This window comes from Zootoca vivipara, chromosome 13 (assembly GCF_965207765.1).
Source record: "Zootoca vivipara chromosome 13, rZooViv2.hap1.1, whole genome shotgun sequence".
Classification (NCBI taxonomy): Eukaryota; Metazoa; Chordata; class Lepidosauria; order Squamata; family Lacertidae; genus Zootoca; species Zootoca vivipara.
In genome coordinates, this window is record NC_142596.1 from 38,981,567 (window position 1) to 39,004,230 (window position 22,664).

Genomic DNA, 22,664 nt, shown 5'->3' on the forward strand with positions numbered 1-22,664 from the left:
AAAGGCAGTGATGGGCCGCCAACTCGGATGGCTTCAAAAGTGGATTAGCCAAAATCAAAGAGGAAACGGCTGTCAGCGGCTGCTCAATGGCATGGCTATGTCCTACCTCCACTGTAGTGGAGTGGTGTTTCTGAACACTGCTGCAAACTGTGGGATGCAAAACACAGAGCAGTCAAGTACAACATCCCTAGAGTGGACATAAAAAGGGGATGTCTGGGCCAGCCAGTCGGAACTTCCTGTTTCCTCCTAGGCTGGGACAGACATCCTCTACATGTGACCAGAGGTGGGTGTGGCCTCACCTGTGCAGGTAACAAAAGCATAGGGCTAGCCGCCATCTCTCTCTCTCTTGACTACATTCGTCAAAGAAGCAACATCTGCTTAGCCTAAGATGCTCTTTTGGAGAGGACAAAGGCACTGTCTCATTATGGGATAGTTTCCAGGTATATTATTTTTGTAACTTAAGTCTGCCTTCTGGGATCCATCTGTGAACAGAATGAGTGAGTGAGTAAACTTTTTTTATACAGTGGTCCCTCGACTTACGAATTACTCGACATCCAATGTTTTCAACTTACGAACGGGACAAATGGCCGCACGCTTACAAATTTTTCTACATCCGAAAGGAAACCGTTGGCGGTTTTAAATGCAGTTTCCCCGACTTACGAATTTTAAATGCGGTTTCCTCGACTTACGAATTTTTCCACATATTTTTTCCCTATGGGAAACGGCTTTTCGACTTAGGAACTTTTCGACCTACGAATGTGCATTCGGAACGGATTAAGTTCGTAAGTCGAGGGACCACTGTACTTTTTTTAGAAGACTGTGTCGTGTCTATTTCTTTGATGAGGGACTAAAGGGGAAATTACCAGGTAACTTATTTTAGAGGCTTTAGCGAGCCTGAGCAAACGCATCCGCTGTGCAAGTTTAAAAAGAGGAATGTTACTCTGCTAAATTGTTAACACAAGTTGGAAAGGATATAATCAAGCAATACACCCTCCCTGAACATTCCTATACAAACTGCAGGAGAGAAGAGTGCTCTTGCACTCAGGTGCTGCTTGTAAGCTTCCCGCAGGCAACTGGTTGGCCATTGTGAAAGCAAGATGCAGAATTAGATGGGCCACTGGGCTGATCCAGCAGGCATCTTCTTATGTTTTTATACTGCCTCCAGCAGTGGAGGTGTACAATACAGAAATTGTGTACAACATTGCCCTTGCTCTTGTGCAAGCTGTGTGCAACACCCCTTTGGATTGTGCCCAATTATTCCGTCCAAAAGAGTGACTTTTTTCTTCTTCATTCAAAGCATCGTTGCGTCTCATTGCAAAATATTTTACACCTCCCCCTGCCACAAACACACTCTATTGAGTCTGAGAGTGATTTATAGCTCTCCTGGTGGCTGTTTTCTACCCTAGTTGCAAAAGGTACACAATGTATTTACTTCCTTAAAGGCAGCTTACAAAGTGTTCCCATCCTGTTCCTGGGTGTTTGTGTGTAGATTTATTGCCTGGATTTTGAACAGGAGATGAAACCGGCAATGCCCAGGAGATTAAGTTGGTAATAAACAACTCCTTTCAAATGCCAAGTTTATTTAGAAACTTCTTTTAACCAGTGCTTTTTTTCTAGGAAAAAAAAAACACGTGCCAGTACTGCGTGCCCTTGAGTACCCGTAAAAAAAAGCACTGTGTATCCATTCCTATAGCACAAAATCGGGCAGAATCCGAAGAAAATTCTAACAAATGTATTCTTGCAATCTGCTCCTTCTTCTTCTTGTTTTTCCTCCACTGTCTTTTGAGCAGAAAAAGAGAAGACAAAGTTGCAGAAGCAAAGGGAAGATGAATTGATTCAGAAGATCCACAAACTGGTGCAGAAAAGAGACTTCCTTGTTGATGACGCCGAAGTAGAGAGATTAAGGTAATTGCATGGGAGAATGACTTGTTTCCAAGACTTGGAGGAGACTTGGTTTTGTTTTTTTGTTTTTTGTTTGCCTGGGATGCACTTTAACAAACTAACCAATACTCTGCCTTTTGACTGTCAGCTGACAACCTGAACTTTAAACACCCAATTGGTTCCCAACAAGAAAACTACAGAAAAGCAATGGTTAAAAAGCAACAACCACAAGCTGTAGCTTAGTAGAGGAGCATATCTTCCACCATATGCAAAAGGATTCCCCCACAGCATCTCCAGATAAACATACTTCCCAGGCCAGCTGAAATCCTGGAGAGTGTAGACAATATACAGTCATACCTCGGTTTAAGTACGCTTCGGTTTGAGTACTTTCAGTTTAAGTACTCCGCGGACCCGTCTGGAACGGATTAATCCACTTTCCATTACTTTCAATGGGAAAGTTCGCTTCAGGTTAAGTACGCTTCAGGTTAAGATCGGACTTCCAGAACCAATTACACTCATACTTCGGGTTAAGTACGCTTCAGGTTGAGTACTCCGCGGACCCGTCGGACCCACTTTCCATTACTTTCAATGGGAAAGTTCGCTTCAGGTTAAGTACGCTTCAGATTAAGTACAGACTTCCAGAACCAATTGTGTACTTAAACCGAGGTACCACTGTACTTTGTTCATTGAACCCTTATGCTTGAGCAGAGCACTTGTGCATATACTCTTGCATTTGCAAGAAAGACACTGGGATAAAGAAGGGCCATAGACTGAGTGGAAGGCATCTACTTTGCATGCAGAAGTTCCCAGGCTCAGTTTTTTGCCTCTCTGACCCATAAGTTAGGACTCTGTTTCTGCCTATATTCCTTGAATTCTTGTTATTATTTGCTTTTATGCTTTACTGGTTTCTCACTCCACACTTTTCCTTCCTATTTTTATTTAGGGAAGGGCCCTAGCTCAGTGGGAAAGCAAATGCATGCAGCTGTTATAAGAAAAATACTGCTCCCTTTCCCTTATCTAAGAAGAGCCCATATAGAGTCCTTAAGTAGGTTCTCTGTTGGTGGGAGAAAAAACAGAAGCCAACCAGAGAATATTGAGAAGCAAAGCAGCTACCGGTAGTAAGCATGATCTTTATCAAACTGTTGCAACAGGTTCCCTCGCTCACCCAATGCAGGGAGGGAGGAAAGGAACCCAGAACAAGGTGTGCAAGCTCTTATATAGACATGTGAAAATCGCCTCCCCTGTAGCTCAAGACCATGCCCCAAAACATCATACATACATTAATGAAGCGGTGGCCTACAGCAGAAAACCTGTCTGCCAGGATACCTGATAATAGTCACTGATTGCTTTTACCTGGGCGGGCATCCTGGCCATTCTTTTGTGATGGTTAATACGCTCACTACACAAATACACTCTTAAGACAGGATTTGTGAGCAAAGAGACAATGGGGAGGTTTCCCCATTTCCTTCCTCCTTGCAGAGAAACATTTGAAGTCAATTTGGGAGAGTCAAAATGGTTTCAGGATTGCTCTCCTGTACTATTTCAGACACGTAGTTTGTATACTTATGTGTTTGCCTTTTAAATTTACGAACATATGATTTATATGTTAGTATGACACCTTGCTGACAAAGGTCTGTATAGTTAAAGCTATGGTTTTCCCAGTAGTGATGTATGGAAGTGAGAGCTGGACCATAAAGAAGGCTGATCGCTGAAGAATTGAGGCTTTTGAATTATGGTGCTGGAGGAGACTCTTGAGAGTCCCATGGACTGCAAGAAGATCAAACCTATCCCTTCTGAAGGAAATCAGCCCCGAGTGCTCACTGGAAGGACAGATCCTGAAGCTGAGGCTCCAATACTTTGGCCACCTCATGAGAAGAGAAGACTCCCTGGAAAAGACCCTGATGTTGGGAAAGATGGAGGGCACTAGGAGAAGGGGACGACAGAGGATGAGATGGTTGGACAGTGTTCTCGAAGCTACAAACATGAGTTTGACCAAACTGTGGGAGGCAGTGGAAGACAGGAGTGCCATGGTCCATGGGGTCACGAAGAGTCGGACACGACTAAACGACTAAACAACAACAACATGAGACCTTAGAATTCCTATAACACAGCACAGGCCTTGGGTTCAATCCCCAGCATCTCCAAGTAGGGCTGGGAGTGTCTATTGCGTGAAAACCCCCCAGAGAAGTGCTGGCACCCAGTGTAGACAATGTTGAACTAGACATACAGATCATAGAACCATAGAATCATAACACCGTAGAGTTAGAAGCAGTGGCAGACTTGGGGTTTGCAAATTTCAGCAGGGCCTTGTGTGGTGCCAAAATCCAGCACCTCTCATTGTTTGTTCTTTCTTGCCACATCCCCTGTGGAGTCCTCTCGGCTTGGTGCCCAGTGCAGCCAAACTGGCCATGCTCCCCTAAATCGCCCTCTGTTGGGACTTCAGGGGTCAGCTACTCCAATCTGCTGCAAGCCAGGAATCTCAGCAAACCATGACAAAAATGGGCCTTCCAACCACTGCTTTGAAAACTGCTATGAAGGAGAGTCCACCACCTTCCAAGTCAGCTTCCCGTTATTTGTTGTGTAACTTCTGCTGATCATCACTTTTCATTGCACCTCTGAGTTACACACATTAAAATAAAAATAAAGCTGCTAGTTCCCACCCACCTCAAGTCCACTAGCTAATTTTGTTTTTTTTGCTTCAAAACAGAGAGAAGGAGGAAGACAAGGAGATGGCGGAGTTCCTCCGGATCAAGTTGAAACCCTTAGACAAAGCTGTGCGATCTCCAACTAGTGAGTTTTCAAAACTCTTCCAAGGACTTCAGTGAAGCTCTCTCTAATGATGAGCTGTAGAGTCTTCATGGTTTGCATAAAGCTAATGCAAGGATTGGATAGCAGCTTTATGCAAACCGTGAAGACTCCACAGCACCCATTCTCTTGCATGCACACTTTTTCTCTGCTCCTTCCAAGAAGGTAGCTGGCATGCAGTGAGATCACATCCACACCATATATTTAAAGCCAATTTGAAGTGGCGTTGTACACCCCCCCCAAAAAAAACCCTGGGAGCTGTAATTTGTGCTGAGAATCATAGCTCAGTCCCCAGGATTATTTGGGGAAGATTATATACTTTATATATATAATTTTTATTAAATTTTCTAATTTACATTTCAAAATATTCATTTAAACAACCTTAAACCAGTGACTTATAAAAGGGTAAGAGAATATATAATGAATTGGCCGGGGGGGGGGGGGTGATGTTTAAAAGTACCTTTACAAAAAAACCAGAGTCCTTTTTGTTGGGAAAAATTCAGAGGGAAATTCCCAGGAGTCAAAAAAGACTATTTATGTATGCTACTACTGCGGCCCGTGTCTTGTTAGCCCCAAACTCGAAAACGAGCAAAGTCCCAACCAAAGAACAGCAACTTAAGCTGATGGAATATGTGCAACTTGCAGATTTAACATATAGAATAAGAGAACAAGAAGAACATACGTTTAGAGAAGATTGGAAAATGTTTGCTGAATATATGGGTGAAAATGGTGTTCATTTAAAAACGCTGGTAGCATTAAGATAAATTCAACAGTGTACAGTCATACCTCGGTTTAAGTATGTCCCGGTTTGAGTATTTTCAGTTTTAAGTACTCCATGGACCCGTCTGGAACGGATTAATCCACTTTCCATGACTTTCAATGGGAAAGTTCGCTTCAGGTTAAGTACGGACTTCCACAACCAATTACACTCATACCTCGGGTTAAGTACGCTTCAGGCTGAGTACTCTGTGGACCCGTCTGGAACAGATTAATCCACTTTCCATTACTTTCAATGGGAAAGTTCGCTTCAGGTAAAGTACAGACTTCCGGAACCAATTGTGTTTGTAAACCGAGGTACCACTGTAAACAAGTTTGGATGGCTGTAACAATGGTTTACTGAATATTTAAGCTAATGTAAAATATGTGAAATAAAAAAAAATCCTTCAGTAGCACCTTAAAGACCAACTAAGTTTTAGTTGGTCTTTAAGGTGCTACTGAAGGAATTTTTTTTACTTTGCTTCAACTCAGACCAACACGGCTACCTACCTGTAAAATATGTGGGAATGTTTGGTATGCAAAGTGAACCTCAGAAAGAGAAGGGAAGTCACTGATTAAAGGGAAGACTATACAGTATACTTTAACTGGGCAACAACTTACCCAAAACTTTCCATCATGCACAGTGGGTTTTTTTTAAAAAAACAACAACACTGCTCCAGCAGATAACATTATTTTAAAGCCCCAGCCTAGGATATTAAAGATTTCCCCCATTTTGCCGACCACAGGTACGCCAGCAGAGAAGAAGGCGGAGCCCCCTCCTCTTCCTCCAAACAAGCCCACCATTGCGAAAGCAGGAATGGCTATCATTAAGGATTGTTGTGGCACCACCCAGTGCGTCATCATGTAGCTCCCTCGTCACGGGGCACCGCCTCCCCCCCCCTGCCCCCTACGCACTCAATCCAACAGACGGAAAAACTGTGGACGGAAGAGGACGTTAAGCATCCAAATATCTTGATAGTAGAGTTTCCTGTACTGTTTTTTTTACAGTAACTGTCGTGTACTGAATGTACCTGTCGGTGACTCCTTCACTATTGCACGGATCACTCAGTGAGCATGCCTAAGTTTAAGACAAGGAGTATATATAATATATCCCTCCCTCTAAGTATAACTGTATCTTGAGGAGAGGGAAATACTTGTGTAGGAAAAAAGAGACACAGACAGATACTGGGGAGAGGGCTCACAGGTAACAGGCAGGCACTTTTTATCCTTATATATAGATCTATGTGTATATAAAATAATATGTATATGGGGAGGAAGACACCCCCCCCAAACACACACTCTGCCAGCTGTGAAAAAAGAAAATCATACCAAGTAATATGTAGAATAGCAATTTTAATAGTCTGTGCGTAGAATAGGATGCACTTCACACTTCTTTCTGTTGACAATACAGCATTTGCTCCCGTGGGCAGAATAAAAACATGGCATGGCAGCTCCTTTTAGCATCTAACGGAATAAATAAATATTGTAAATACGACAAGGCAGTTGAGTCTACCTACAAGCTGCCAACCAGTTACCTGTCAGACTCTTTTATGCAAGCACGTGCTCTTACATAAATTCACTCAGTAAAGCCCGCAGGGAATTTGGGAGTCTCAGCAGCTCGCCGCATGTACAAATACAGTGAGAAACGGCAGGGACAAATGGCATGAAATTGGCATCACGCAAGTGGCCATTCAAAGCAAAATTCAGAGTGTGAAATCGCCTGTGCTTAATCTTAAGTGTTTTATCCAACAGAGTTCTACTCCAGCTCTAAGTCAGTAGCGTTCAGTCAGTTCAATGGGCTTGCTCCACATAGGACTATCATTGGACTAACTCTGCAGTTTTCAAGACCATCCCAGTGATGACGAGTTTCAGCTGGCCTCTTGCTTTTTAAAGAATGTGGGGTTTCTGCTGTGCAGAGAAGGGCTTTTAATCCGGCCTTATTTTTTTTTTTTTTAAACAAAACTGACGAGGTTGCATGCTTGCTTAGAAATTTTATTGACAACTGTTTGGTCCCAACACACAAAACAGCACTCGAGTCACAAAACTGTCCAAATGGGAGTAGACAACAGAGGAGAAAGGCGAGCTTTGTCTCCTTGAGAGTGCATAAGTTGAGGGCTTCAGTGATATTTTTTAAAACAACCAAGAAATCAAAATGAGTGAAGTGTAAAGGAAATAATTTCAATCCCTTAATTTTTCCAAATCAGTCCGGTCACATTATTTCTTCAAGCCTTCGTAGAAAAACAACCCCCCCCCCAAAAAAATTAGCTGGTTTCATACAATGAAAAACAAACTCCCCAAAAGGTGGTCTATAACTTTCATACAGCGATTTAGGTCAGAATTACACATGACTCCAGAAAGATTTCTCATTCTCTACAGGTGGCACAACTCACACCTGTAATCCAAGTCCATTAACAGCCCTGTTATTTCTCCTTGAGTTTTCACCAAAACTTGGTCTATTATAGATGACTTGCAACTGTGGCTCAAAATGATGACTGTTTTTGCATTTGCATGACAGGCCCCAATTGGTCAGGTCTTTGTTTTATGCAAGCAATACATAAGGTAAATGGAAGATGTGCTCACAATTAAAGTCATGAAATGGTTCCATTCTTTTATTATTATTATTAAAAAAATAACCACTCCTATAAACTCCATCTCTGTAGAGGAAACATAAGGATGTACACACACAACACTCTGTGCCTTGCCATGATCTCAGAAAAATCTTCCAGTCCTTCTCTGCATTCGTAATGGCTATATCATTATTTAGTACTGTTTAATATTTGGCTTTGTTTAAAAAACATTTTTAAAAACAAAATCTATTTCTTCTTATTTTTTAAAATAGGTTGTCTATAGCCATCAAGTGGCATTTTTTCAGTTGCTGGCTGTGAAATCTTAAGGCTGCTTTTTCAGTCTCACACACATTTCAAAAATATTATTTGTACGCACATATCCGTTCAGCCAGCGGAAGCCTTTGCTATAGGTTCCTTCTTTCTGACGAGCAATTAAAAATCCTTGCCTGGCAAATACAACCCATTGTAAGTGCCAAGTTTACCCAACGGGGGGTATAAAAGCTTTGGTCAGAAGACATTTTAGCTCTCTATAAAAAGAAAGTAGAAAGACTCCACTGACTCGCCTCCTTCGACAAAGGCCTGCCTTTCTAAACACCAACAGAAATGCCACTATAGGAACTGGAAGGGGGAAAAACCACACACGAGAGCAGGTTTGAGCACTCAGAGTACGTAAACATCAGAATGAAGACCAGACACAGCTAAAAACATACCGACTCACATTAAGCTTCCCATTTACTAGATCTTTAAAATGAGGGAAAGCACCATAACTTTGGCATTCCCATGTGCTGCTCATACTTTTGTGCAAATGGAAGTAGAATCATTACTTTCCATCTTTAAAAAAAGCTCATTTAAACCCCTTTGCTGTGATTTATAACGTATATACACTTAAATGAATATTTGAAATATCAAATACTCCCAAGTAATCTCATCGGCGGACGCTGCAAGAAGCACCTCAAAGCTTGCTTCAAAATGCAAAACACCAAGACTTGTTTTTCCTAAGCCAGAACAGCATCAACTTGGAGCGTTCAATAAAAGGGAAGCTTAAAAACATCCTCACCTTCCTACGAGATTCCTCATTGGAACTGATTACAGAAAGCATTTAAAAGGGGGGGTTGTAATAAATCAATGCAATCCTCTACAGCAGGAATGAGTAGCTTGGGCCCTCCAGATGTTATCGTACTACCACACCTATCATCATTGACCACAGGTCATGCTGGCTGGGGCTGTAGTTGGTCTACAACATCTGGAAGGCCATAGGTTCCCTAGCCATGCTCTACAGTCATCTTTTGACAAGTGTCAATTACAAGTCATCAGAAAAAATCCTAGAATTTGCTCTCACGAATTTAGCCCTGAAGATGCCACTGCAGGTTTTATTCCAATCTAATGACTTATTAAAAATGAAGTTCTCAATAGGCTGCTTTGCCAAGACAGATGATGCATTTGATTATTACCTGTCTGGAAAACACACATTAAAAATTGCCTGTAGATTCATATGCTATATGAAGGCTTTACATCAGTGATGAGGTTTCAGAAACTCAAATTCCATCCCACTCCAAGTTTAGCATTTGCTAGTTTTTTTCCTGACATTCGACAGAATGTAAAAAGGAACAGTAAAACATTTAATGCTTGAAGTTTCAAATAAAAATACCTGCCCGACTGAACTCAGTGTAAACTGAACAAAAATCTCACATAAGGTAGTCAACAGTGACAAAGATAAACACAAGTGACCACCCACCCGCCCGCCCCCCTGTCCCATCTGTGATTTAAAATATAAAGGGTAGCCAATAGCTTCATTTTCTGTGCAGTCTGACAATGTGTTGCCTCTCACAACACGACAAGGTTTAAAGCTTGGTTACAGGTGCAAGTGAAAAATTTGCTGCCAACTTCACTCTGTTTTTATGCTGCCTTTTGACTGGGCTGTCCATGGCTTCTTTGCTCGGCTGCGATTCAACTGAAGGGCAGGGAGGTGCTGGTGTATTTTCTGCAGTTTTAGAAGCTGCATGTAAGTGGCTCGCCTCTTCTTTAGCTCTCAAAGGACTAACAGCATTCTCCTCCTCTTTTGTTAAAACAATCCTCTCTAAAAAGGAAAGCGATAGCATGAAGTTTTCAGAGCAAAATTATTTTCAGATGCATCTGATCTGTGCACAAATACAGCAAGTTGTCTCCTTCAATGAAATGATGCATTGCTTGTGCAAGACATTATTTACATTATGCGGAATACATGAACGTTGATTGCCACTGGCTAGAAATGCAAGCAAACAGGATGTGGTCCTTGTTACATACAGTGGTACCTCTACTTACAAATAACTCTACTTACGAATGTTTCTACTTACGAATGGAGCTCCGTCCGCCATCTTGGATGTGGTTTAGATAGGATTATTTCTACTTACGAATTTTTAGATAGGGTGGCTTCGACTTACGATTTTTTTCTCCCAATGCATTCCTATGGGATTCGACTTACAATTTTTTTCAACTTACGAATGTGCGTTCGGAACACATTAAATTCGTAAGTAGAGGTACCACTGTATTGGATCCTGGTGTTCTGAAATCCAGTACCTGGGGGAAACTAAGGCTGCCAAAACTCACTGGAGAAAAAAGTTGCTCCAATAGGGATGCGCGTTATCTTAGCAGCATGTGCAAGCTGGAGTTGGATGTGGTTATACGGAACACTTCCATCTCTGGAAAAACTTGCTTAGGCCTTTGGAACAAAGGGTGGGAAGCAGACTAATGTATTGAGCTACTCTGAACAAGGTAACTTTTGAAAAGTGGAGACAATCAATGTGAAGTAGCATTCACTACTACTGCAAGGGGATTGCTAAAGGGCTGCGAATTCTACCAATTAACTTCTCACAAAACAGAAGTATTTCATTTTTGAAATGGAAGATAATCAAATCAAGAGTAAGTGTGTACATGTGTGCACACATACTCTGTTAATACTTCCTATGCCCTGTTGTTTAGGGCAGTGTTCCCCAATGTGCTGTGCCCTCCAGATATTTTGGAATACAGCACCCTGACCATGGCAGCTGGGCGGCAGGAGTCCAACATCTAGAGGGGACTAGTGCTGGGAAGACACAAGTCTCCCCTGCTGGTATTTTTGGTATTATATACATGAGAAGTTTATGCATTCAAACAGAGCATTTTGTTGCATTTATAGACTAGGCTTCCAATTGCAGTACTCCCCCCCCCCCTTGCTCAGGAAGGGAAGTCCAACATTTTGGAGGTCCTGAAACAAAGGCAGAATGGCTCCCTATTGGAAGCAGCTACTGGTCAGAACGTCCAAGGACAGACCTCCTTTAAGAGCACACTCATTTTTACCTGAAAGGGTTGGTGGATGTTCTTCAAACTGAATGAGATCTGCCGATACAAGGATGACTGGGTCTGGTCTCAGTTGCGGGGAAGGCAGACAGGAAGGGACAGGCTCACACAACAGATCCACAGGCGACATATTTGTGAGGCAAAGCAGCTCTTGCTCAGTTGAATTAGAGACTGCAGGAAAAACCAGAGGGGAGAAATTGTAACTCACTACCAGGAGTCAGGTGAAGGTCAGCAATAAAAAACAACTCATGTCAGTGAAGTTAACAACTCTATTCCAAGAAACCAAAACCGTGCAGGCCTAGTGATCCCAACGACTCTTCCCAGTAGGTCTTGGCCCAATGAGGCAGTTGCAAGGCCTTCCCACAGTTGCCCAAGTCCCCTGATCTTCAGGGTTTTCCCCAAGCAATCCGTTTGCGTCTCAGAGCAACCAATCTCTCTTCTGCTCATTTCTCTGCATGTTCTGGGAGACCAGCGGGGAGGGGAGCTGGTTGCAGCAGGAGGGAGACTCCTAGATGCTTCAGCAGCTGGCCTTCTCTCTCTCTCTGCCTCCTGGCCCCCTTCCTCTCTAGCTTCCAAATCAGGACTGCTCTCTGCCCCAGCCTCTTCCTGCTCACTAAACCCTGTTGCCTCTTCTGTTCCCAACACCTCCTCCTCCCAGTCTGTTCCCTCTTCTCCCTCTGACCGCTCATCATCATCCCCCCCACCAGTCCCCTGGCTCTGAGCTTTCTTCCCCTGAGGGTTCCCTTGGAGGTTTTCCAGCTGGTGCCTCCCACCACTCCTCTGAATCCAGCCAGTCCATCATAGGTTCCGACTTTCCTCTCAGAGTAGAAGCTGTGTACACTACTCTCAGACATCAACGGAGGTTTCCAGACCCAGTGGCCCAAGCTCAAAAGGAGGCACGAGTTAGGGAAACAGCTTTCTGGATTATAGCCACCGTGCCTGCCTTTACAGGGATTGTGACTACAATGCCAAATTTATCCCCAAGCAGATTTAATGTTGCATTCAACTCAGTCCTACTCAGAGCAGACCCACTGAAATCAATGAAGCTAAATCAGCCATGTTCACTATGTACAGCATGGGTCGGCAAACTAAGACCCAGGGGCCGGATCAGGCCCAATTGCCCTCTGGATCCGGCCCGTGGACAGTCCTGGAGTCGCCACTTGGATCGGCATGATCGTTCGGGCTGTGCCATTTTTTTTGCAAATTTTTTTTGCATCATTCCCCTCCTCCCCTCACACACCGTGGCGGCGGCACCTCCCTCCTGACTTCTCCCCGCCCTGCGGCGGAAGGGAGCTGGGCTTTGATCGGTGCTAGTCAATCCAAAGCCTTGGCACGGCCCAGACTCGCCACCCGCCACTGTCTTCTCCGTCCATGGCAGCTCTGTGGGCATCGTGATGGGCATGTCATGGGGCTTCGGCTGGAGCTTGGTGCGCCTGCTGGCTCCATGCCTGGGAAGGTTGGCCCAGAAAAGAGAGGCACCACCACCACTGCTGGCTCCCAACCACAGGCAGAGCGGCGGAGGACGTAAGAAAGCAGGGGGAGGGGGGAGAGAGAAGCCCCCCCTCCACTTTGTGTGTGCGCGCACACACACGCAGTCGGGCCCGCCACAAGCTCTGAGGGGCGGTGAACCGGCCCCCTCCTAAAAATGTTTGCTGACCCCTGATGTACAGCAATTACCAGAATCTGATGCTTCTAGTTTTAATTCCAAGGAGTCACTTGCTTCTGCTGTCTCTGTAGCTTGTCCATCACCATCGGCAAGAGGAAGGCCAGGCAAGCTAAAACGAGCTATGAGAAGGGAAGACGGTGAGCAATGCTTCCCTTGGGTAAATATGCTCACCAGTAATTCAAATATTTGTTTTTTAAAAAAGTTATCTCTAACCAGGGATTACTTACTTTTCATGTCGTTCTTAAGGACAATAATTCTCTTATGACCATGACCTTTTATCCAGACCACCTAATTAGAAGGCAACAATGACAATGTTTGAGGTAAGATGACTGAACTCAGCAAAACTCTCTATTTTGACTGTTTTTCTTCTCTCTCTTTTCTGGTATTTCTTCGTGAATCTAACTACATTCAATATTAGGCCGGATTCCAACAGTTGTTAAATATTCTCTCTGCCACCCCCCCCCCCGCCCCCAGCTTAACAAAATGTCAACTAAGAAAGGATTTGATTTCTTCCCTACCCTCCACTATAAGGTCCCAGTTGGGGGGGGGGGTTAACAGCAATTTAACACACACCAGGAGTTACAGCAATAGGGTGGGTTCTAAAAATTATTGTATCCCAAGTTTCAAAGGCCAGGGAAGGGTTAGGGTGCCCTATCCCCACCTGTCTATCATCTGACACCAGGTGACTAGCACCTGCTGAAGTTGGGCCCATGAGGGTGACGGAGGAGAGTTCAAAGGGCTTGCGCAAACCAGGGTGCTGTGCTTCCCAAACCATAAGCTCAGCGCTTTCCAGCTGGTTCCTGGGTGTTAGGAAGCACTGCATAGAGGGCAACTCCTGCAAAGTCCTGTTTGGCTAAGTCCTTCCCTTTATGTGCCCAGAATGACCTCGCAGGACCAAATCTGGCCCGCAGGACACAGGTCCTTCACCTTTGTTCTAAGCCAGTGGTTTTCAACCTGTGTGCTGTGGCACCCTGGGGTACCTTGAATGATAGTCAAGGGTGCCACGGGCAACACTGGCCTCTGTCCCTCTTTTCTTCCTTGCCTCCCCTGATGCCCTCTTGCACTTTCTGCCTTCCAGAGGCTTGCACAACTGTTTGTTGCAGCAGTCCTGGCTACAAGCTCCCCAGGTGAATGGTGCCTTTGGGGCTGGCCAGGGAGTGCTTCTCAGGCCACTGTGGGGCAGTGTGAGGAGGCACCTCTCTTTGGGGCATGGGTGGCGGAAGCAGCTGCCCGGAGGACTCCCAAGGAGAGGAGGCTCGGGGAATACTCCACAAGAGTGTTCGAAAAAGGTGAAAGGCTGCCAGCTCTGCAGGCAAGGGGGTGACATAACCGGGCTCCTGAGCCCCGGAGGGATGCCACAGAAAGACTGTAGTTGGTCAAGGGAGCCGTGGACTCAAAAAGGTTGAAAGCCTCTGTTCTAAGCACATTCAAAAGAATGAACTTAAGACTTTTCTCCATGATTCTCCACAGCAGGAACACTCCCAACTGGAGGTTTCGAAACATTCCCATCTGAATGCTTAAAATATCTTTTTAAGACCTCTGTACTGAAGGCCGGAAGGTCTAATGTGGAAGCACTGAGTGCAAGAGGTTGGGGTGGGGCCTGCTTAGCGCTTGCCTAAATGGCGAACATTTAGAAATGTAAAATATTTGAACATTTTGAAGCTGTGGAAAATCCCGTTTCCCAGTTTTTCCTCCCTTTTGAATTGAGGAGGGGCTCACAGCACAAAGCCAGGCGATTCTAGTCTTCAAATCACCTGTCTGACTTCGCAAGAGCACATCTATATTAAGAAGCACCGATTAAACTGCACATGGGGATCTAAGGATTCAATTAAGTACTACTACTAAAAAGAAAAACACAACTGCTACAAACCAGTGGAATTGCTCCCAGGAGTTCTTCGAGATTATTGTAGCCATATGCTTTGGGTTGCAACACTTCACCTGTGTATTTGCTATAAGCTGTTGAGAACTCATGAAAGAAGATCTGCTGGTAATGGTAGGTATGAAGTAAAGACCTCACTTTCTTGGCAAAAACATACAGGTTTGTGAGCTTGACATATTCTGCCTCACCATCAACAAAAACCTGTGGGAGGGAAAACCACACATATGAAATCTTCCAACCTTTGGGCACTGCAGAGTATTTAATAAAAGAACATTCCTGAACACATTTTTTACCCTGCTCTTCATTTTAATTGCAATTCGGTTTGGAGTTGTACACTTAAAAACAAATCCAACACATGTGATACTGTTACTAAAACATTAGGTAGTTCTGTACATGCAAGAAGCCGTAATTAAAAGCTTCACGTGGGTCACTAGCTGCAATCCTTCCTTGAGAATGCCTGTGTGCCTCATTTCAGTTACATTAAGGCTGGAATATAAAGCGACCTGGACTCTACAATTATCATCTGAGGCCATTCTTTGTGTGCCTCTTCGAGTCCAGAGGGTGGCAACATGAGAATGGGCATTTTCTGCAGCAGCTCCCCATTTGTGGAATGCTTTCCCCAGGGAGGTTTGCTGACGCCTTCATTATACATCTTTTAAGCACCAGGCAAAAATGTTCCTTTGGCTGATTAATATTCTACGTCCTTTTAAATGTTTTCTTGGGGGGGGGGGCTGGTGGTATTTTTTTGACCTATTTATTTTGTGCTTTTAGCCTGTATTTTTGTCATGTGAAGCATCCTTGGATCTTCTCATGAAGGAAGGTGACATACAAATTGAATAAATAATTGTAATAATACTGCAAGGCACTCTATGTGGGGCTTGGAAACAGCTCAGAATCTTCACCTGTTACAGAATGTTTGTGGAGCGGGCCAAACAAATGGAATGTATTACCCCATTTCTGGGCCCAACTTGAAGTGCTGGTTTCAGCCTCTGAAGTCCTAAACAACTGGCTTTTCGGAAGGACTCTCCACACCTCTGTGAACCAGCCTGGGTGTTAAGATCAATGTCCAAGGTCCTGCTATAGATGAGAGATGCTGAAAGGTACCAGGTTTGGGGCTTTTGCAATGGTGGCTCCACATTCTTGCAAACCCCTCCCCCCCACCAATAAAAATAGATTCACATGGTCCCATCATTGTCACTTTAAAAAGAACAAAAAAACTGTGTGTGTGCATATCTATCTAATCTATCTATCTATCTAAATTTTATGAATTTCTGTTCCTGATTAATTTCTATGGTTCATTTTAAATGAATATAATGCTTTAGTTTTATGGTGTTTTATATTTTTTATTCCTTTTTCTTTCTTTTTTAATCAGTGCCTTATATTATAATGGGCCTTGAGAAACTGCCTAGAAAAACAAAATGTGACAGATCCTGTCCAGAAGAGGCTGTAAGCAAATCCAGTTGCTGTCACTTCCTCTCAAGGTACAGTCTATGATCAGCAGCTTTGAGTCTAGGTCACCCTGCCCCTTCTACTGGAGGGAACAATCTTAAGTTTCTTCCAGTTGTTGGAGGCCACATACTGAAGGGCAATGTAACGAGGCAATCTCTTCAGGGTACGGCACAACGGATTGTGGATAGGAAACCGAGGGAACTAGTCTCTGCACTTGGAACTAAGCAGCAGCAGCTGCAAAAACAGATTCTAAACCACTGGGACCCTTCTTTCTCCTCCTTTGATCTCTGTTTTCTATGCCCACAAACTGAATCCTCGTCTGCACATACGATAGCTGTCCGTTTTTCTCAGCTGACTCTTCTGTTGTCCAATTTTATTTCAATGCTGCTGTTAACTTGAGCTCTCACACCTGCTCTCGAAAGGCTAATCTATGCCCAGTGGGCAGAGGTTTGATCCCTGACATCTCCAGATGTAAGCAGGGAACGGGAATGGTCCACTGCCTGAAACTTTAAAGACTTGTTGCCAGCCAAGACTATACTGAACTAAATGGGTGAAAGGCTGTAGCTCAGCTGTAGAGCACTGCCTTCTATGCAGAAGGTGCCAGGTTCAATCCCTGGAATCACCAGGTAGGGTTGAGAGATGGCACTGCCTGGAACTATGGAGAGCTGCTGCCAGTCTGTGTAGGTAACTCTGGGCTAGATGGACCAATAGCTTGACGCATAAGGCAGCTTCCTGCGGTGAATAGCTTGGTCTGGTTTAAAGCAGCTTGCTACATTCCGAAATCCATTTAATAGGCCGTTAATGTATGTCTGCACCACCACAAAACCTCAAACTTCAACAACCCCTCCACATTTGCTGTTACTCCTTCTCCACTAAAATTACTCTTCTCCATTTATCTCTTTGACTGTGACCTTGGGTTTCTTGGCCTCTAGTCAGCAATTGCTCAATTTCCTTGCTTTCCTTTATAAAGATAAAGGGACCCCTGACCATTAGGTCCAGTCGTGACCGACTCTGGGGTTGCGTGCTCATCTCGCATTATTGGCCGAGGGAGCCAGCGTATAGCTTCCAGGTCATGTGGCCAGCATGACAAAGCCGCTTCTGGCAAACCAGAGCAGCACATGGAAACGCCGTTTACCTTCCCGCTGTAGCGGTTCCTATTTATCTACTTGCATTTTGACATGCTTTCGAACTGCTAGGTTGGCAGGAGGCTTTCCATTATAGACTGTAGCTTATTTTAGGCCCTGAATCGCTAATTAATAACCAAAGTGAGGCCACATCCACACCATACATTTAAAGCTCTATTTCAATTTAAGTTATGGCTTACCATAAAGAACCCTGGGAACTGTAGTTTGTTAAGGGTGCTGAGAGTTCTTAAGAGACTCCCCCTACTCCCTTCACAGAGCAACAATTCCCAGAGTTCCCTAGGAAGAGAGCCCGATTGTTAAACTACTCAGAGTTGTAGCTCTATGAGAGGAAACTACAGTTCCCAGGATTCCTTGGAGGAAGCCATGGCTGTTAGAGTAGTATCATAGTGCTTTAAGCTTATAGAGCAGATGTGACCCAAGACCAGTGGTGTAGCAGGGAGATGAAGCTGTGGCCCCAGGCACAAATTTCTGAGGGAGTGCAACCAGGCACCCCCCCCACAGGTGCTGGCTTCTGTGGGGATCCCCACCCCACCCTGGCAAAGGCAGCAGAGCAGCCCAGGCCCAAGGTGAGCGGTTGTGGATGGATGGAGGTGGTCAAGGGGCAACCCCAGCACAGCCCAACGCTCTCTCCATGGACGTTGGGAGGATTTGCCTTCCAAGGGCCATGTCAGCTGGTAGGGCTCCCCACACAGCATGGCCCGGCTTCACTTCAGTGGCAGGAGTGCTCCGGCAGCATTGGTGATTTGCCCACCCCGGGCACTGGCAACCCACGCTATGCTTCTGCATTCATGAAGACTGATTCATGAAGAAAGGAAAACAGAGCCCAGCATAGCAAACAAGTGCTGCGCTGGGCATTAGGAGCCAAGCCATCTTCTCCCTTACCTCCGTGAGATAAGGCACGCTCATCAGGAGTTCAGTAAACGTCATGAAGCCATATTCACATGGATTCAGGGGAGCGCCCTGGGTGGTTTCATAATGCCTTTTAAGCTCTTCAACTGAAACAAAGTTGGTTTCATCCAAGGTCATCAGGAGCACCAGAAGCTGGGTAGCCAAGGTCCGGAGAGACTTTTTATTTATAAGCTGGAGCTGTTTACCAGATTCTACATCAACGACCTAGAGGAGTTTGAATAAAAATGGTGGTGGGTGGGGAAATCCAGTTACACCGATGCGTAAGGCAAAAGCTGCTAACACACTGCAGCCTTAAGAAGGGATTTTGCTGTTTAGCAGTCAGCTTTAAGAAGCATTCTGCACACTGTTTTATTTACATCCCCTATATATAACCCAATTAACAATATCCCCTTGGTGACTAATGATAAAAATAAAAAACCCCATAAAAGGCAGACAAGAGCATTAAAACTGAAACAGCAAAACCACAGTACAAAAAAAAAACCTAAACAAAAACCAACCAGAGTGAATCATGAATCACACATTAACAAAGCGGAACTTAAAGATGTGAAGATCTTAGAATGATCTTAAAATGAGAAATCTTCACCTGGCACAGAAAAGACCTAAGTTTGTTCCCAGCAAGCCAGGGTGGGAGGAGATATTCCATGATCTCCAGTGCCTCAAAGGCCCTTTCTCTGGACACTTCCAGCTGCTCCTCATTTGGAGGGGACCAGGATATTTGAAGGGCCACTTCTCTCTACATGAAGCTGCCTACCAACTATGTTCTTCATGGTTTTTGCTTCTTAAAAACCAAGCTGTTATTTTAGATGGAGCACTGGAAGGGTTCCAGTACACCACTGTGGTGGTGTTGTGTGTGTTGGATTTGGGACGACTAGAGATCAAATCCCCACGAAACTTCCTGGGTTGACTACGAGAACTCCTGCATCAGCCTAGCCTATCACAGAACATAACCCCTAGCCCTCCTTGGAAGAACGGCTTGCTACAAGTCATATCGAAGTAGCTTTGTCTGTAAAATCTGCTGCAACCAGTGGTTTTTTTTAACCAATTAACCTGATGTGCTCTTTTCATGGCTTTTGACAAAGCATCAGCTTCCTGTCACTTAATCTTCAATTCTGCTATGTGCCCCTGAGGCCTGATCATTTCTGGCAGGGGTAGGGGGAATCTATTCTTATTCTAAACTTATTCTAAACTTATTCTAACTGAGATTCTTGGGATTCTCTAGTGATCCAATTATACTGAAAACGAACACGAGTTCTTTAAAAAAACAACACCATCCATATTGTTTACACCGCACTTTACGCAGAGAGAAGTACCAGTCATTTTAAGATCTTGGCATTATTTTTCATCATGTATCTGAGCAATACAGCTCTCTCCCTCTCTACGCCACTCCCTCAGTCCCCACCAAATCTACTTTTGTCATGCCAAGTTGTTTTTTTTACACGTCGTGCTAACATATACCTTGATAGCATGGCAAAGTTTCTGCATCAGAGCTGGAACAGAGCCGACATCGTAGTCCTGGAGACGCAGCGGGTAGCCAAATGTTTTAGCATATTCAGTGAGCACATCTGCCATCATAAGGCATTTGTCTCTCTGAGATCGGAGCAATTTAACAAACTGGGCAGCTAAAGCTTTGACCTTTTCCGCATCTGTTAGTGCAAGGATTTTCTCTTCACCACATTCCAGCACCTGAGGGTAGAAGTCAGCTTCGTTAATGGAATAATTTAGGCGGGAGCTAGGGAAGGCAGTACTTACAATGCACAAATGGAGTATTAGCAATACGAAGGCTCCCCTGCTCCCACCTGGAATTCTTTTCAGGTGGTGTTGAAATACCATGCATTGAAATACCATTAATTAACAAGTTTTCCCTGCCAATTGTTGAATGGCTTTTTAAAAAGAAGTGGTTTACTTCCAAAGTTTGCCCAGGTAAGTGAAATAGCACCCAGTAAGCACTCTAAAAACAAGGCTCAGTTCTACAGGCAACAATAGTTATCCCCCAAACACTGAACACAACTCAATAAGGCCAGAAATGTTATTTAGTGTGGATGCACAAGGAATTTTATATGCAGAATTCATCATGCGAAAGGCTGGACTAGATGAATCCCAAGCCGGAATTAAGATTGCCGGAAGAAATATCAACAACCTCAGATATGCAGATGACACAACCTTGATGGCAGAAAGTGAGGAGGAATTAAAGAACCTTTTAATGAGGGTGAAAGAGGAGAGCGCAAAATATGGTCTGAAGCTCAACATCAAAAAAACCAAGATCATGGCCACTGGTCCCATTACCTCCTGGCAAATAGAAGGGGAAGAAATGGAGGCAGTGAGAGATTTTACTTTCTTGGGCTCCTTGATCACTGTAGATGGTGACAGCAGTCACGAAATTAAAAGACGCCTGCTTCTTGGGAGAAAAGCAATGACAAACCTAGAGAGCATCTTAAAAAGCAGAGACATCTCCTTGCCTACAAAGGTCCGTATAGTTAAAGCTATGGTTTTCCCAGTAGTGATGTATGGAAGTGAGAGCTGGACCATAAAGAAGGCTGATCGCCGAAGAATTGATGCTTTTGAATTATGGTGCTGGAGGAGACTGCAAGAAGATCAAACCTATCCATTCTGAAGGAAATCAGCCCTGAGTGCTCACTAGAAGGACAGATCGTGAAGCTGAGGCTCCAATACTTTGGCCACCTCATGAGAAGAGAAGAATCCTTGGAAAAGACCTTGATGTTGGGAAAGATGGAGGGCACTAGGAGAAGGGGACGACAGAGGACGAGATGGTTGGACAGTGTTCTCAAAGCTACGAACATGAGTTTGACCAAACTGCGGGAGGCAGTGGAAGACAGGAGTGCCTGGCGTGCTATGGTCCATGGGGTCACGAAGAGTCGGACACGACTAAACGACTAAACAACAACAACAACAAGGAATTGAGAATTGGCCCATTATCCACCTCTACCCCAGAGAATCTGGATCCTACCTGCAGGACATCTGGTATGGCTTCGAAGAGTTCAAGTAGTTTGGTAAATCCGTAATAGGCAAGTCTGCACTGGCGCCCAAAGTGGTGGTGATAGAATGGGATAAATTTATTGAAAGGCATGCGAAAATAGGGCTGGTGGCGCAACAAGTCCACTGCCTCCTTGGAGAACTGCTTTGTCCTTTCAACTTCTTCCTTAGTACGTTCTGAAAACCAGAGAAGAGATGCAAAACTAAGGAAAGTAAAAGCAACAAGACCAGTACTTTAGCACTCTCCCAGAAACAAGGATTCTATTCCAGCTCAACTGCTAGTGCAAAGGAGTGCTCTCCACAACACAGCAGCTACTAGCCAGTTAGCTCTGCTTCACCTCCAAGCTCAGAAGCGTTATGTGTTAGTTGGCCACCATGAGAAAAAGAACCTGGACCAGATGGGCCATTGGCCTGATCCAGCAGACTCACCTTACCTTGCATTGCTTCTCAAGACACATTCTGAATTTTTAGGAACTGATTACCATCATTCCCCCCCCCCCCAAATTGACTTCTAACACTTTTGTTTTCAAATTGCTGTAACCTGTCCTGGGACTTAATGGTGACGGAAGGTATGAAACAGAATGATAGCAATATATAACTTTTATTTTGCATCAGGTCATAAGCATCTTTACTCTTAAGGCTCAAGGCACCTGTGGGAATAGAATCATTGGCCGGGAAAGGGAGGGGGGGGCTCTTATGTTCTTTAGGTGTCATGCAAAAATGCTCTTCATTCTCTGCAGCTTTTTAGAGAGTTTGGATCTCAATCTTTTGTTAAATTGCATTCTGTTCTGTTTGTATTTACATGTAAACTACGCTGTGATCTTTTCTTTAAACAAAAGGATATACAAATTCCCCAATCAAAACACAGCTCCAAGTCTCTACCTGCTGCTCACCATAAACTTCAATTCATTCACAAAAAGCCAAAAGTATACTTGTCACCAGGGTACCAACTACAGTCTGACCTGTGTGTTTTAAAAAAGAAAGAAAGAGAGGAAGAGGGTGTACCTCTTTTGGGGATACAAATTACCATCTCATTATCTTGCATAGACAAACAGATTGTTGTGTCTGGAATTTCTGATATGAGATCCACTAACTCGCACACTCCGTATTCCGTCACATCCCAGTCTTTTGAGAAGCACCTAGATAATGGGATGGAAAGAAGTGAAATCGCATTAAAGGCATTTAGGGTAAAGAAGAACAGAAAAAGGTACAATCCAGCAACTTTTCCATTGCTACCATCTCCATATGAAGATATGAATAATACGAGAGGCAACGGTTAGTGTTCAACTCAGAATTAGACC

The 22,664-nt window shown here is 44.2% G+C and overlaps 2 protein-coding genes across 13 annotated transcripts in view; one reads left to right on the plus strand and one right to left on the minus strand.

Annotated features, from left to right (window-relative positions):
• The window catches only part of BMERB1 (bMERB domain containing 1), a 43,683-nt gene extending 36,292 nt beyond the window's left edge, over positions 1-7,391 (plus strand). The window contains exons 4-6 of the mRNA XM_035131057.3: positions 1,791-1,905; positions 4,589-4,671; positions 6,189-7,391. Of these exons, the coding sequence (XP_034986948.1) occupies positions 1,791-1,905; positions 4,589-4,671; positions 6,189-6,310 (320 nt within the window). The 3' untranslated portion in view covers positions 6,311-7,391. The remainder of the gene's footprint in view (positions 1-1,790; positions 1,906-4,588; positions 4,672-6,188) is intronic.
• A 27-nt stretch (positions 7,392-7,418) lies between these two features.
• The window catches only part of MARF1 (meiosis regulator and mRNA stability factor 1), a 40,308-nt gene continuing 25,062 nt past the window's right edge, over positions 7,419-22,664 (minus strand). For all 12 annotated transcript variants that reach the window (XM_035131054.3, XM_088656557.1, XM_088656556.1 and 9 more), the window contains 9 exons: positions 22,369-22,502; positions 21,338-21,540; positions 19,828-20,055; positions 18,346-18,576; positions 14,861-15,070; positions 13,218-13,278; positions 13,002-13,109; positions 11,325-11,495; positions 7,419-10,086 (listed from right to left, as the gene is read on the minus strand). In XM_035131054.3, the coding sequence (XP_034986945.1) occupies positions 9,851-10,086; positions 11,325-11,495; positions 13,002-13,109; positions 13,218-13,278; positions 14,861-15,070; positions 18,346-18,576; positions 19,828-20,055; positions 21,338-21,540; positions 22,369-22,502 (1,582 nt within the window). In that variant the 3' untranslated portion in view covers positions 7,419-9,850. The remainder of the gene's footprint in view (positions 10,087-11,324; positions 11,496-13,001; positions 13,110-13,217; positions 13,279-14,860; positions 15,071-18,345; positions 18,577-19,827; positions 20,056-21,337; positions 21,541-22,368; positions 22,503-22,664) is intronic.